Below are 13,775 nucleotides of genomic sequence, written 5' to 3'. Positions count from 1 at the left end.
TAGTCCATAAAATATCATTTAAAAAGTGAGAAATGCTCACAATTTCACAGAGCCCAAAGTGATGTCTTCAGATTGCTTCTTTTTCCCAACCAAAACCTTAATTTACTATCATAAATGACCAAGAAAAACAAAATTATTGCATTTAAGAGGCTGAAACCAACGAAAAAATGACTGAAACGATGAATCGATTGTCAAAATAGTTGGTGATTAAATATATTTGTATTTCAGAATATGAGTTACTAGTTATAAATATGGTTTAATGACATGATTTACATCTATAGAGCGGTCAGAATAAAGCCGTGTTGTGCATTGTAGTTTTACTGACACTTGACACAGTCAGATTAGATTAGCCACTCCTCCGTTGGCATACGGATGCTGGCAATGATAGCTAACAACTAGCTTGTGTTTTCGCATTTTGAAAAAAGATGGCTGGGGACCTGCGAGGTTTTGCGCTGGAAAAAGCCGAGCTGCTCTCCATCCGTTTGAAGGAGCTCCTGTCTTCGGGACAAGGATATGTTCGGGCTCAGTTCGGGGTGGATTTGGGTCTGAAACCTGATGTGTACCCGACGTGGGTCGTCCTGTCCACGGCCGCGGCGGGTCTGCTGATGCTCCTGTGTCTGTCCTGGGCCGCCGTCTGTGGCGGTGCGTTTGTCGGGAAAAAGCGGGGCTCCCCGGTCACTCAAGGCAACGGTGAGCCTGGCAAGGCCAGTTTTGCCAAAGCTGCCAAACCAGAAGAACAGAAAAAGAGGAACAAAAAGAAAGCGACTGAAAAGGTAACGTTGCCGAGTGGTTGAATCACGGTGAATCAAAACAAGAGCGCTGTCGCTAAACAGTGTTAAATCAGTTAGCGTCAGTTAGCCGTTAGCTAATTAAACACAGGTATCCCCATTGTTATTCTCAATAAAGTTGAGTTAGCCGTTAGGTAGCCAACTTCGCTTTCTCATACACCATGAATTAGCTAACGATAGCATCACAGCCCACTTTGTTTACACAATATAAAGCTACCCAGGGACAGTCGTGTGACCCAATTGCTTTGACAAAAATAAACCAGTTAGCTAAAGATACACTGAATCACGGTATCTCGTTTAGATCATGCCAGCTAGCTTAATATGTGTAAAACGTTAGCCACTTGATTAGCCTCTAGCAAATGATAATTCATGCTAGCTAACGTTAGGTAAAACGAAACCATAAGATAACCGAAGCATACCGCCTTCATGTCCCATTAATAAACTGTATCTATAAAGTAATTTAGCGTGTTTTTACACATTTGCTGCCGTTATTCAATCAGTAACGTCAATATAGCAGAAACATAAGTTCGACTGGACTACATTAGCTCATCAATCCACAGCCATGTCTTTGTAGTCAGGTGTAATTAAGCATGTAAAATTACCAACCAAAATGGATCCGGTTTTTAGATTTAGATGTGTAGCTAAATTGATATTTTCTTTTAAAAATGTATGTTTATGCAGCAGTTTGTGAAGCATACAAACTCACTACATTATAAGGATCCATCTTGAAATTAGTTGGTAGATTAATCTGTAAATAAAAGATGGGTTTACAGATTTTAGGTAAGCATGTTTGACAATAAGCATGTTTATGTTATGTCTGTGTTTCTCCCCCAGAACACTCAATCCAATGGACAACCCGTGGCTGTTGCTCAGGAGGAAGTCAAAGTGACGGAAGTAGTTTCCAAACTTGCCCAGCAGATTAAAACCGAGAAGGTATGTTTCAGCATCCACAGTTATGGGGACCCGAATGGGCAGGGCAGCCACAAGTTTTTCTTGAGTATTTCTCAGTTATGTTAAAGACACTTTTGTTTTTGATAAAATGAAACCACATTGTGACTCCTCCTACATTTTGCCAGTGAAGCATGGCCTCACAGGACTGCAGTGAGTGTAACCCTTTGTTACCTCATACTTTCTTTAAAATCACTTTGATGTCACTCTCCACAGGTGCATGAGGGACAGGCCCCATTGCAGGTGAAAAAGAACAAGAAAAAAAACAAGACAGATGTGAAACCAGTCCAACATGTGTCTACAAATGACGGAAAAGAACCTGATGATGGTAAGACTAAACTGTTGTAGGGGAAATTTCACAACATCCACCCACTGCAACCGCTTATCCTCTTGAGGGTTGCGGGGGGGCTGGAGCGTATCCCAGCTGACACTGGGCAAGAGGTACCAGCAGGCAGGTCGCCAGTCTATCGCAGGGTTGACACAGAGACAGACGACCATTCAGGCTCACATTCACACCTACAGCTAATTTATAGTCACCAATTAACCTGCATGTCTTTGGACTGTGGGAGGAAGCTGGAGTACCTGGAGAAAACCCACGCTGACATGGGGAAAATATGCAAACTCTGCACAGTTCAATTTTGATTTAAAACTAAGTGTTTAGTTTTAGCCAGTACATGCTGCTCATGTCTTCAGTATATACACTGAACAAAAATATAAACGCACCACTTTTGTTTTTGCTCCCATTTTTCATGAGCTGAACTCAAAGATCTTAAACATTTTCTATCCACACTAAAGACCATTTCCTCACAAATATTGTTCACAAATCTGTCTAAATCTGTGTTAGTGAGCACTTCTCCTTTGCCGAGATAATCCATCCCACCTCACAGGTGTGGCATATCAAGATGCTGATTAGACAGCATGAATATTGCACAGGTGTGCCTTAGGCTGGCTACAATAAAAGGCCACTCTGAAATGTGCAGTTTTATCACACCGCACAATGCCACAGATGTCGCAAGTTTTGAGGGAGCGTGCAATTGGCATGCTGATTGCAGGAATGTCCACCAGAGCTGTTGCCTGTGAATTGAATGTTCATTTCTCTACCATAAGCCATCTCCAAAGGCGTTTCAGACAGTTTGGCAGTACATCCAACCGGCCTCACAACCACAGACCACGTGTAACCACACCAGCCCAGGACCTCCACATCCAGCATGTTCACCTCCAAGATCGTCTGAGACCAGCCACCCGGACAGCTGCTGCAACAATCGGTTTGCATAACCAAAGAATTTCTGCACAAACTGTCAGAAACCGTCTCAGGGAAGCTCATCTGCATGCTCGTCGTCCTCATCGGGGTCTCGACCTGACTGCAGTTCGTTGTCGTAACCAACTTGAGTGGGCAAATGCTCACATTCGATGGTGTCTGGCACGTTGGAGAGGTGTTCTCTTCATGGATGAATCCCAGTTTTCACTGTTCAGGGCAGATGGCAGACAGCATGTGAGGTGTCGTGTGGGCGGTTTGCTGATGTCAACGCTGTGGATCGAGTGGCCCATGGTGGCGGTGGGGTTATGGTATGGGCAGGCGTATGTTATGGACAACGAACACAGGTGCATTTTATTGATGGCATTTTGAATGCACAGAGATATCGTGACGAGATCCTGAAGCCCATTGTTGTGCCATTTATCCACGACCATCACCTCATGTTGCAGCATGATAATGCACGGCCCCATGTTGCAAGGATCTGTACACAATTCCTGGAAGCTGAAAACATCCCAGTTCTTGCATGGCCAGCATACTCACCGGACATGTCACCCATTGAGCATGTTTGGGATGCTCTGGATCGGCGTATATGACAGCATGTTCCAGTTCCTGCCAATATCCAGCAACTTCACGCAGCCATTGAAGAGGAGTGGACCAACATTCCACAGGCCACAATCAACAACCTGATCAACTCTATGCGAAGGAGATGCGTTGCACTGCGTGAGGCAAATGGTGGTCACACCAGATACTGACTGGTTTTCTGACCCCAATAAAGCAAAACTGCACATTTCAGAGTGACCTTTTATTGTAGCCAGCCTAAGGCACACCTGTGCAATATTCATGCTGTCTAATCAGCATCTTGATATGCCACACCTCTGAGGTGGGATGGATTATCTCGGCAAAGGAGAAGTGCTCACTAACACAGATTTAGACAGATTTGTGAACAATATTTGTGAGGAAATGGTCTTTAGTGTGGATAGAAAATGTTTTAGATCTTTGAGTTCAGCTCATGAAAAATGGGAGCAAAAACAAAAGTGGTGCGTTTATATTTTTGTTCAGTGTACAATTTACTGCACCTTCTGTGGATTTGTTAAGCCTCAGTCACTACTGTTAAAGTCTTCATGTTGTAGCTAGCCTCTTGATTAAATAAACAACCAAACTTTATCCACAGTCAATCATCAAAATACTTACTTATTATTACCTTGCACATGGCAAGTCAACTAACTATTTGGTGGTGTTGTTTTTTTTATTCCGTTTATGTCCACCAGGTGCATGGGAGACCAAAGTCAGTAACCGAGAGAAGAGACAGCAACGCAGGAAGGACAAGGGCCCCGAGGACTCTGGTGGCCCTGGAGGGCTGGAGACTCCCAAGAGCAACGTGGAGGCACCTGTGGCCACAGCACCTGTCAACACAAAGAAGAACAGAGGAAATCAGGGTATTCATGAGTGTGATGAACATGTAGTTAACATATGGTGTTGACAGGACTAAGCATATATATAGCACCTTGATATAAACAAGAATTATAAGGTAATATTACAAGTTACTCAAGTGCACTTTTTGTCTATATTGATACAGAGTCCCTGCATTCAAGAACTACTGGAAAGGGGGAGACAGCCACTGGAGCTGGTAAGGATACAGCTAAACCTTTGTTATTGTGACTGAGATAGGAAAGCTATTAAATAGCTCCCTTTTCTTTCTTTATTTTCCTTATATTCCTGAGTAATGCTTTGTCTCATATTAAGATGAGATGGAGGATATAAGTGTCTGAAAACATTATGGAAAGGACCCTACAGAGAAATGAAATGTGTTTCCTCACCTTTTACTGACCAAGTCTTGCTAGAGGAGAAGTCTCAGAGAGGTGAGCACATTGTCAAAATCAGTTAAATATTCAGCCATGACATTGAAAATCTTTCAGATAAGAGGAAGATATGCTTTCTGTACTCCAACACTACAAATTCTTCTCAGCACTCCCCTCTCCCTTTCTAACTAGTGTAACCACTATTGTTTTTCCTGCAACAAATCACCTCTCAGAAGAATTCATAAGACTTCTCCTTAAGCATGACTTGCTGACAGTAACAAACAGACCAGCAAAAGGTACAGAAAAACGTTTTATTGCTCTCTAGGGATCTTTTCTGGAATATTATCGGTCTAACAGCAATCTTAGGCTGTCAGTAGCAAAAACAGGAACTTTAAAAGGACATAAATTGGCAGTGCACAATTGCCCCTAGGGAGTGCAGCCTGTTACACTGCTGCAGCTGCTGAAAAATACAGACGTTTCTCTATAACTCTCAAATACAGAATCTGCTAGACTCAAGATTGTCACTTTTTGACAAAACTGCCAGTGTGACTCCCTGTCTTCCCCCAAATGTTCCCCCACAGTGTCCTCCAGGTGGAGAGAGGAGCCATCCGTTAATGGTGGAGGTTGGACCCATGTCAACTTGCCTGTGAAGATCCCACGTCAGATGGGTTCCATGGAGGGGACCAAGTGGAGTGCCATCTCCACGGCTACACATTACAGGCCCCCCTCTAAGCCTCAGTCTTGGGGACAAGAAACACAAGGTACCACCTCGACCTGGGTAGACCTTTTACACCACAAAAATAAATATCTGTAGTGCAGTATAACAAAGCACATTGGACTGAAATGAAACAAGAAAGGTGTTTGATAGTAGTTATGGTGTGGGGTTTGTAGTCCTTTTTATTCCTTAGGGACTGAACAGTCCAAATTTTAACTACTTACATTAGCAGTATGATCAGATATTTCATCATACAGGACCATTTGTGTCCATAGAGCTATTTCAGGATTTTCAAGACTAGCTACAGTAACAATAAAGCACTGCCATTTTGACTGCTAACATGTAAATAAAAGAAAATAATCACATTAAGAGGGATTTTTTAATTTCACTGAGCTCATAGTAATGTTTACTGTCAAACTGAGCCACCTACTGGGCAAAAGTGGTATTGCAAGAGAAAAATGAATTTGAGTGGCTGAGTTAGCTGGAGTTGAAATCATTGAAAGTCTAGATTTAAATCAGCTGATGCTCAACATTGACATCCAAAATAATATCTACTTTCATAAGACATGCATTGTTGAGGGGTTTTTTTTGTTTGTTTGTTTGTTTGTGTTGTTTTTTCTCCCAAAGAACTTGGATGTCAAGCACCGACATTGGGCGCAATGAAAAAAATAATCAAATAATCTGTGATAAAACCTGATACAGGCCTTATGTTTACAGTAATTAAACCAGTTTTTAAGACTGTGGAAGGTGTATTTATACTGTAATTGAATGAATGACTGCACACCAGTTCTAGGAAAAAAGGTAGTTGTTGATATCTCCATCGACTCTGAGTGTAGACATAAGTAGTTCAAATATATTTTTTAAATAGGCCGTATAATCACAATGTGTCTCTGTGTGCTCTGGCCAGCAGCATGGAGTGGCATTGATGGCCGGATAAAGACTGACCTCAACCCCGTCACCTTCTCCATGCTGGGACTGAACACCACAGGTTGGTATTGTGATTACCCATCAGCTTTATCACCCAGTCATAAACCAGACTCGACTTCCAGAATGTGTAATTGAAGAATTGCGATTTTATCTCCCCCACACTGACCAATTTGCTTCTTCTTTTTTTTATCCCTCCCCATCTCTCAATCACCCTTTGTTTTTGTAGACCCAATATCAAATACAATGGAGCTTCAGTGGGCGAGGCGGCCTGATGTTGACGTTGATAACGAATGGTCTGGATTCAGTGAGTATTTCAGCAACCAGTTCCACACACAGAGCTCTCTAAATAAGAGCAGATCATGAAAAATAGGAACAAAGCTGACAATGATTTTGTGATGATTCCCAAGTCTGTAAATCAAATACACGCACAGAAAAAAATATTCATACCTACCCCCTGTTTACACTAGGTTTTAAAATGTGTCTTGGGTGTTCAGATCACAAGTGGACAGCACTAAATACAAGTGTAAACGACCACCAAGACACTGTGATCCGATCACTCAAACCACTTGCTGAGGTGTTCTGAGACATGATGAGAGACTAATGTATTGTCTAACTGCTGTCCTGTTGATGTGGATTATTTTAGATGGGATGGCACCAGTAGACCCTAGCTCTGACTGGAGTGCTCCTGAAGTGCCCTGGGAAAACTACGAAGAGCCCCCTGTGGTGGTGACACCAGCACCTCCAGTGAAGGAACAGCCTGTCCCCAACAAGGTATCACTGAAACTCTGTCAAATCGTCCACATGGCTAATTATGTGTCTCTAACTTATCCCTATGTAAGGCTTAAAAGTCCTTGAGATAGCTTTTACATTCTGGATTACATTCTGGATCTGACTTGTTTTTTGGCACAGAATTAAGGAAGCAGCACAAAAGCTATGTTAAACAGTCCACTTCCATTCTTTTCTGTGATTCATACAGTCTTGTAGTGTCTGTTCCACAGAGTACCTATTGATTTCCTTCTGCCATGGACCCAGTGATCCTGATCTCTAAATAACCCATATGTCTGTTTCTATGATGACAGGTATTAGAGGACGAGAAGGACACTGACGACCCCTCCGATGGAGCAGCCAAATCCAAAAAGAAGAGGAAAAAGAAGAAGAAAACAAAAGAGGAGGCTGCAGCTGAGGCTCAGGTAAGAAACAAAACCATCAAGCTGTCAGATTAATATTGTCCACAAAAGTATAAAACTGTTATAATGTATTTATGCTATTTATTTGTACATGTCAACATCAAATAATGATGCGTTTTTCCTGTTTTGTAACGTCGTTTAATTTCTTTGATTGTAGATGGTGAGCACAGTGCCACTGGTCAATACAACACCTAAACCCCAAGAGCCTCCTGTGCCGGCCACCAAAAAGCAGAATCCCAGCATATCAACCTCTCAGAGTAGGTTTCCACAGCTCAAACTCTTTTATATTCACTCACAGTGAGGAAGTAGATTTATTTCTTATCCTTCTTTTTTATCTTGCAGAGAAGTCTGAGCAGACTGCGGAGCCTCCGAAGCACTCCCAGAAGAAAAAGGCCCAAAGGGAAACATGAAGTCGCATCACAGGTTCACACAAAGCATATGCAAATGATTGTAAAACGTGTCACATGCAATAATTACCAGGTACAGAGTTTCTTTCTGAGATACACAAACAGTTTATGAGTTACCGAAACAAAAAGAAAGCTAGCGGTGGATATCACCTGCTTGGCTAAATATAGAGATGAAATGTGGTCCTGTGGACTGCAGTCTTAACTAATTTGCACTATTTGCTACACTGCAACCAGAGCGGAGTTTCAGGGGAGGTGGCCTCGCAGTGGAGGTACATGTTCATGTGATTATTTTTCATGGCATCAAAAGTTGTTTTTTTTCCCCCCTCCAGGTGTTTGTAATTGTTAACCCAAAAATATAAAATGGGTTTTATTTTTTATTATATGAAAATTTACATGAGAAGCATACATTTTTGTTCCTCAGAATACTGCACTTTGTTTTGTTTGCCATGCTTCTGCCTCTATATCAATAATGAAATGTGTGGGAGCAAGCTGCATGTGAGAGCTGGTTTCCAATCAGGATACAGTAGTTAAACACTCACATAACCACGTCTTCATTCGTCCTGGCCATGATGTCATACCCTCATAGTGCAACTACAATGTAAGAAATTGGAGACAAAAATGCACTCAAGTTTATCTCAAGCTAATATGAGGCACAGTACAAAATTCTCTCCTTGTGTTTTCTTGGTTAGGTGTGAGGGATACATCCTGGCAGTCACATAGAGGTTTGTTGCCATGACAAAACTCTGATAATAAACCTACACGTGACTGCCAGGACCAAGGTTTGATTTGGCTGTTCTCAGACTGCTGAAGCCTCGTATTAGTTTTGGCTGTACGTTAGGTGGCATTTGTGCACAGTAAGGCCCTGATCAGACAAAGCACGTTTTAGCAGCCAGGGGTGGCTTTTTGTGATGGTTTTCAGTGAGGGCGAAGTGTTTTGCTCACCGCTTTTGTGTTGCTTAGCGCCTCACAATTTTAGGCTCTGTGCACCTCGTGTTTTCGCAGGAGTGCCCTGAATGCCTTGAGTTGAAATAATTTCAATACAGAGTGGAAAAAGCTCCAAACGTCACTGGTGTTTTTGCCCCACTGCCCAGTCAGATAAATAGAGAGGCAGGTCCTCTGAGGTGGCAATGACACGATGTCAACCTAATGTGAGCTCACTTTCAGCATCACCTTAGGCAAGCTGCAAAACATATCTGAACGAACTCTCTTCTACTACTTTTACCAACCATAATTAGGCCCGACGAAGGTGTGACTGCACAGCCAGTACGCACAGGAGAAGTGTTCACAGCAACCGACTGTGACTCTTTAAACAAAGTTACATGTGAGTGCTGTTAGGACAGGTTTGCCTATCCTTTAATTTAAAGTAAAATCTTAAAAAAATCTATCCTTTGTGTTTAAACACTTATTGCCTGTAGCCTGTGTAGTTTATACAAGCTCCTTAATAAAGATTGGCAGCTGTTACCAGGTTGTTTCACAGCAGGCCATAGAAACTTCTCCACAACCACTCCTGTAATGTACCCCACCTCTTCACCATCCACACGTGTGGTAGCATGTTCCAAACAGTTGTTGTTTTGCCAAAATATGGTTACATGCACTATTAACCTGAGCTTCAGAGCTGTGCGGAGAGGCATAGCAAGACACTCACTATGTTTACATGCACATAATATTCTGGGTTTTGCCCTTATCCCGAAAAAGACAATGTTCCTACAAAGGTGTTTACATGGCTAATAGAAACAAAACTTTCACTAATAGCCACTTTTTCTGGTTTTTCACCAGTAATAGACTTGCTTGACGCTGCAAACACAGCCTTCCTCTTTGAATCCTTTAACCACCTTCTTGAAACATTAAGCATTTGCACATATCAAAAAAACCTATTGATATCCAAGCCTTTCATAGAGTTTAAAAGTAGGTGTGTTTTTCTTTCCGACCAGAAATGTGGGCTTTTCTCGTGGGCGTGTATCTCTACCCCACAGCCTTACTAACTGTTGGTTTGTGTACAACGCATCCATTACAGTGCACAGAGTTGACCTTCAACAGACAAGGGGCTGTGTAAAATCCCTGATTGAGACGCACATTCAGAATGCGATGTATACATCTTTGAAGAATGCTCCTGAAACCTGAATAATACCAGCACATCCCACGTGTCTTAGGCCCTAGTCTCTATATACAGACTCTACATTCAGTGAATGTAGAGTCTGTAGGCAAACCCCGGAGATCTTGCCTCTGGAAGAAGAGCGGAAGAGCCCTGGTTTCCGGTTGTAGGCTGTTTGTAGTCCGCGTGATATTGACCAATCACATTTGAGCCAGCTGTAGTTGTTGCCAGGTTTAACGGTCTGTGCGGTGAACTAACGAGACGGAACATAATTGGCGTCACTGCAAACTCTGAATCCATCGCAACTGTTCAGTATATTTACTTATATGTAAACGGAAGTCGGAAACAGAAATTCGCCTCCTCCGCCCAAATCAAACCGGAATGCCAAAAAAACGGGGGTCTGCACCCAGAGGCTGTATTGCCGTCTCCCGGAAGTCAGACGCCAAATACAGCCAATGGGTTCCAAGAATGCTTAGGCCCCAATCACACGGGATGATTTTAATTGAATGCTACTAACGAATGCCAGGCAACCACACCATCATCTCCTTATCGTAACCTTGTTGTGTGATCAATCTACCGTGAATTTATTAATGTTATTTATTTCACAGTAATTAGTAGGTTGTTACTAAATTGTTCAGGCAGAGGGTACTTGCTGTAGCTTTGGTTGAGGGTGAGGGGCTGTCAGCAAATAGTTTGTTCGGCACAGGGAAACAGACATCTGTGTGGGTACATTAGGCCCTAAAAAAGAGGTCGGGTCATGGAGAGTACCACTACTTGGTCCAGGAGCTTCGCCTCGATGATGGCCATTTCCAGGCGTATTTAGGATGACTCGGGGGCAGTTTGACAACCAGCAACCGCTACCATCAGTTTCTCCTCCATTGTATACCAACTGTAAACTTGTTGCTGTGAATCATCCCATCCCGTCACAACGCAGAAACAGCAAGCAAATGTCACTGGTGTTTTCGCCCCACTGCCCAATCAGATGAATAGAGAGGGAAGGTCCTCTGAGATGGCGATGACACGATGTCAACCTAATGTGAGCTCACTTTCAGCGTCATTCTCATTTAAAACAATTACAAAAAGGTGCCTCCAGCTGCTCAATCATTTTCCGTGTGATCAAGGCTGTAATTGGAAAATGCTTTACTCTGAAAAAAGTTTTAATTCAGGATGTATTCAAACAGAATATGCTGTTTGTGTGACCCCTGTCACATTCAGAATATTGTCGTTTTGGAAATAAAAGTCAAAAGTTTGTGTGCATGTAAACATACCCAGTGATGTAGTGTATTTAGCCAGAGTTTGTTGAAACTGTAATGACATCTGGAACGGTACTGATTCATCAGTTATGGATCAGATCAGATCCTTTCTTCAAAGATGATGCTAAATTTGAAATTTGGACATTGTAAACTGATTCTGGATACACACTGAGGACTGTAGAGAACTCATGTAGAAAGCACAGTAACTGATATCAACCACCAGGAGGCACTGTAATGTGAAGTAAAGGAGTTGTGGGATTATCCCAGAAAGCAGTAGTACTATTAAGTATTGTCCATCTACTTTTATCATTCTGAGTGTGTTAACTGATTAGACTGTGCGTTTATTTCCTAGAGACTTAATGGTCCCTTCTGCACTCATATCCTTTTATTATTATTTTTTTTAATTCTTCCAGTTTTTGTACTAGAAAAAGCCATGCCATATGTACAGATTGTAAGGGCTTTTTCCAGTTCTGTGATTGCACTGTGCAAAAGGCTGTATTGAGTTCCTTTTCATGTCGACGAATTGTTTTTTACTACCTTTTTGCAGAATGTGAAATGTGTTGGTTTTTATTTTTGTTTTGCTTTGTTGAACCTAACGTCAGGTTCTATGATGAGGATTTTTTTTTTCTTGACATAAATTGAGAATGAAGACATACAGAGGTATAACATGGATCAGCTTTAAGTCCACATCAAAGTTGGTTTTAAACAAGACACACACACACACACACACACACACACACACATACATATAAAAGGAATTGAATTCCACTGCCTTAACCTGTAGTTGTAGAGAAAGTGCATTGGCATCCTTTTTTATAGTTTCCGACCTCTTGCAAGTTTTGATGTCAGAACTTAATTTCATCTTGCATGACTTTGATAACAGTACTTGTGTACATGAAATGAAATGAACGATCTCTCGCTTTAACTGTTAGTACTTTGTTCAGGAGTACCACTCAGTGTATATACTGTAATAGCTTTTTTAATGAGACAAATTGCAGCTTTTCTGTGGGCATCCAGTTTAGCGGACATTAACAGGACTCTGCTGATGGTAGTCAAAGAGCCTGTGTGCATCAAGGTGTTGATCAGCTGGTGGTGATGCATAGATTTTAGTAGAGCTGATAGAACAAATCAATACCATGTCGCTGTGTTTTCAGACGCCCTTCTTTTTTTTGTTTAATTTCTACTGATGATTAAAATGGATCCAATCTATGTATTTATATACTTGTCTCTAGGACATGGTTATGTGAATGATTTTGTTTATTGAGGAGATACAAATGATATTTCTATGTTTGTTTGGTAAAAATAAATGAGAATTGCTTGATATCACATTGTCATAGAAATGCATTTTTTCCCTTAAAGCTTACTAAAACTATTGTTTGCAGTATTATAATTTAGTTAGTTAGTTATATAAGGCTTGATACTTAAAGATTAACACTGCTATTTTTTTTAACCTGTACCCTTTCCCCGTGTTTTGTGCCTAAGTGACTTGTGGGGGAAAAAAATTGAAACTGTCCTTTACTGAGAGAGCGATCTGCAGCCAGCAGACTCCAAACAGGCTACAAAGAGAAATACAGCATTGGGTACCTTACACTTGTTCCAGTCTGTTTAATGTGACCAAGTCTCACTAAAGGAGAAGTTGTGACGTGTGACATTGAGATGACATTGAAAATCTTTTCGAGAAAGTAAGGAGCGCTTTCTGTACTCAAACTATTACTGGCACTCCTCGTTCTAACTCTTAATCACATTTCCATCATTGTCTTCCTGCAAGAAGTCACCAAACAGACAACAAGTGCTTTATTTCTCTGTAGGGTCCTTTCCACAATGTTGTCAGACACTTCTAATAACAATCTGAGCCTGCCAGTGGTTAAAAAAGAGCACTTTTTTTGGTAGTAGGTGGTGTTGTATCCTGTGTCACATCGTCCAGCCGCAGCTCCCTCTCATTACTCATCCAATTACCAATATTGTTAACCCAGTTTCAATCAGGAGAGATTTGTTTTTTATAGTTAAAAGAATATTAACACATGCAAATATAAATGAAAAAATATGAAAAGTCTTTGGCGATTAGACCCAATGGAGATGGTATGAATCCATAGTCAAAAAAGGAAACCCTACTCTGGAGGAATGAGCCCTTGTTGAGCTTGTCCTGGACTATGGATACAATGGCTGGAGGTGAACAGGGTGGAGGAGGGCACGAAGATTCTGCTTAAAATGACTGAGAGAGATCATGGCAAAGTTTGATTGGATAACTAGAAGAGTGAACACCTATGGTCAGCTGATTAGAGGAAGCAGTGGGAGTGGGATGGAGAGAGTTGTGAATGGATAAGCACAAAAAAAAGTCTTCCTGAGTGAACTTAACTGTGGATCCTTAAAAAACTCCTAGAAGGCACTGGATTCATTAATCTAA

At 41.6% G+C, this 13,775-nt stretch overlaps 1 protein-coding gene across 2 annotated transcripts; it reads left to right on the top strand.

Moving 5' to 3' along the window:
* Window positions 1-347: 347 nt before the first annotated feature.
* mtdha (metadherin a) lies at window positions 348-12,697 on the top strand. 2 transcript variants are annotated; one of them, XM_049603154.1, is made up of 12 exons: window positions 348-773; window positions 1,623-1,721; window positions 1,953-2,064; window positions 4,260-4,427; window positions 4,568-4,618; window positions 5,372-5,551; window positions 6,413-6,493; window positions 6,659-6,736; window positions 7,076-7,203; window positions 7,512-7,622; window positions 7,777-7,876; window positions 7,962-12,697. In XM_049603154.1, the coding sequence occupies exons 1-12, from the start codon at window positions 426-428 to the stop codon at window positions 8,027-8,029; spliced, it is 1,524 nt and encodes a 507-aa protein (XP_049459111.1). In that variant the 5' UTR covers window positions 348-425; the 3' UTR covers window positions 8,030-12,697. The 2 variants fall into 2 exon arrangements, with proteins under 2 accessions (XP_049459111.1, XP_049459112.1); XM_049603155.1 differs by having other exon boundaries at window positions 349-773; window positions 6,416-6,493.
* The last annotated feature ends 1,078 nt before the right edge of the window (window positions 12,698-13,775 follow it).

The sequence above is a fragment of the Epinephelus fuscoguttatus genome, linkage group LG17, assembly GCF_011397635.1.
Source record: "Epinephelus fuscoguttatus linkage group LG17, E.fuscoguttatus.final_Chr_v1".
Classification (NCBI taxonomy): Eukaryota; Metazoa; Chordata; class Actinopteri; order Perciformes; family Serranidae; genus Epinephelus; species Epinephelus fuscoguttatus.
The sequence above is the reverse complement of the archived record's forward strand: the minus strand, read 5'-3'. Positions and strand labels throughout refer to the sequence as shown.

Coding starts and splice junctions, on each gene's coding strand:
- mtdha (XM_049603154.1), top strand. CDS start 426: ATGGCTGGGGACCTGCGAGGTTTTGCGCTGGAAAAAGCCGAGCTGCTC. Junction 2,065..4,259: donor CGGAAAAGAACCTGATGATG/GTAAGACTAAAC, acceptor TATGTCCACCAG/GTGCATGGGAGACCAAAGTC. Junction 7,623..7,776: donor AGGCTGCAGCTGAGGCTCAG/GTAAGAAACAAA, acceptor CTTTGATTGTAG/ATGGTGAGCACAGTGCCACT.